At 37.4% G+C, this 2,504-nt stretch overlaps 1 protein-coding gene across 1 annotated transcript in view; it reads left to right on the top strand.

The window, feature by feature from the left end:
- Positions 1 to 412: 412 nt before the first annotated feature.
- LOC117282044 (probable cytochrome P450 6a20) overlaps positions 413 to 2,504 on the top strand; it is an 8,062-nt gene continuing 5,970 nt past the window's right edge. The window contains exons 1-2 of the mRNA XM_033751043.1: positions 413 to 1,343; positions 1,923 to 2,144. Coding sequence (XP_033606934.1) covers positions 413 to 1,343; positions 1,923 to 2,144 — 1,153 coding nt within the window. The remainder of the gene's footprint in view (positions 1,344 to 1,922; positions 2,145 to 2,504) is intronic.

Raw genomic sequence — 2,504 nt, 5'->3', positions numbered from 1 at the left:
TCAGGAAATGACATATAATATATAAAAATAATATAAATCAGGATCATAATAACTTAACAAACACATACATTTAAAGAATTTGTAGGATAAATATTAGGAGAGTCATTGCACTTCCAAGTGTGACGAGCCTATCTTGCCTATGCAGTCATAATATTTATCTGTCTCAACCAGTAACTACTGATTGTATTTGCCATCTAATCATGACAGAGGAAATTAGAATTTTCTTTACACGTATTTCACATTAATAACAAGAACCCTGTCACTGCTGCCTTATTTAGTTTCGGATGATTTTACAAGTGTCACTCTCAAATGATTCAATCTAACACTAATAATTCAACTTATTTATCAATTTGTCTAATTGTTTAGATTAATTTGTGTGATTATAATCCTGTAGGTCTGACTTGAAGTTAACATGGGGCTCCTACCTGAAACCACTCTTCTGACAGTGGGTGCTGCGGTAGCCTGTCTCCTCACAATGGTGTATATCTACTTCAAGAAGTCCTTCAGTTATTGGAAGGAAAGAAAAGTGCCTTATATCGAACCAACATTTCCCTTTGGAAATTTCAGAAACCTGATATTTGTGAGAAAATCTATAGGACATATGTTCGTAGATCTTTACAAGAAGCTAGATGGTGAGAAATATGGAGGGACATACATGTTCACGAAACCTGGATTCATTTTCCGTGACCCAGAGATTATTAAGAATGTCCTGGTTAAAGACTTCAGTAGTTTCCATGATCGCGGTTTCTTCATAGATGAACAGCTTGAACCACTTACTGGTCACTTGTTCCTTCTTCCTGGAAACAAATGGAGGAATCTTCGCGTTAAATTGTCACCAACTTTCACTTCCGGCAAAATGAAGATGATGTTTCAAACTTTGGTCGATTGTGGGCAAGAACTCGGAACCATCCTTCAAGAAACCGCTAGTAGAGAAGAGATTATTGAAATTAAAGATATCTTGGCTAGGTACAGCACAGACATAATATCGTCATGTGCATTTGGAATCCAATGTCATTGTCTTGAGAATCCAGACGCTGAATTTCGTCGATGGGGAAGGAAATTATTCGAATCATCAATAATATTGTCATTAACTGGATCACTGAGCGCACTATTTCCCTCTATGGTGAGCCTCTTGAAGCTCAGAAGTATAGATGCCAAAGTTTCAGAATATTTCCACAGTATGGTCCAAGACACAGTGAACTACAGGGAGAAGAACAACATTAAACGCAACGACTTTATGCAACTGCTTATCCAGATCAAGAATCGTGGCAAAGTGGAGGAAGAACACGGTTACCTGGAGCAGAATGGCCATGGAGACTTGGAGAACAAGTCTGATGAGAATGGTACGTACCTCCTGTATACGTTCCGTGTAAATAAATACATTCATTCTTGTCCTGTATGGATGAGCTCGAACTGACCATTGGCTTTCTCAACGAAAGCACTCCACACATCTCTGGGTAACATATTCTGCATATAGTTACAAAGTTCCCTTCTTACATAACCTTCGAAAAAAAATCACATTTATGTATATATATATTCCCACTTCCTCTCAGTCCGTATGTTATTTAATGGATAATTCCTTAACACCTCCCAGCCTAAGTTCATATGCATCAATCAAGCAATGAAATCTACAGAAAATATTAACAAGGAAAGAAATTAGAACTTGATATTTCTCCCAGTGAATGATGTGTTAATTTAAGCAGTTATCAGAATAGAAAACGATATATATTTCCTGCAAGTCATAACCCTGTTACCTGCATTAGAGATATGAGGAAATTTTTTCTGACGCAATATTCGAACACTCGTATATATTTTAGTAATTTTCCTCTTACTAGCTCGCTTAATCTGAAATATGCCTTATGATATTGCTTGCCTTATAATATGTGAAACTAGGATCACGCATTTAGCCCTTCTTAATACAGGTTTGTCGATGAACTCACTGGCGGCCCAGGCCTTCGTTTTCTTTGTTGCGGGTTTCGAGACTTCGTCAACCACCATGACGTTCTGTCTGTACGAGCTGTCATTGCACCAGGATATACAGGAACATCTCCGGGAAGAGATCGACATAGTGCTGAAGAAACATGACGGCAAGATTACGTATGAGGCCATCCAGGAGATGGAGTATCTGGATAAAGTTGTCTCAGGTAAGGCTTGCACAAAGTTTAATTATTTAAATTTTCTTCAACGTAGCCTTGATCATCATAAGTACACTCCCTTCCATACCTATCCGTTGCAACCGAATGTCAGTAGGAGCATTAAACCATCAATCTATATCCTCATAGATCTATTCAGTTTCGCCTTCATTGTGTTTTCTACGTACAGCGTTGCGCTGCAGAATCTGTTTCTTTCTCATGTATGGGCATAGTGCAAACAGTTTATTTCAAATTTTGTAGAATTAATTAATACGTTAAAAGTTTTATATTTCACCTTCATAATTTATACTCATCATCAAAGATTATTGGAGTCATCAAATGAAAGAGGATAATATTGTGACATGTTGACCC

This window comes from Cryptotermes secundus, unplaced genomic scaffold, assembly GCF_002891405.2.
Source record: "Cryptotermes secundus unplaced genomic scaffold, Csec_1.0 scaffold786, whole genome shotgun sequence".
NCBI classification, from domain to species: Eukaryota; Metazoa; Arthropoda; class Insecta; order Blattodea; family Kalotermitidae; genus Cryptotermes; species Cryptotermes secundus.
Note: the sequence above shows the minus strand (reverse complement) of the source record. Positions and strands in the feature narration are given on the sequence as shown.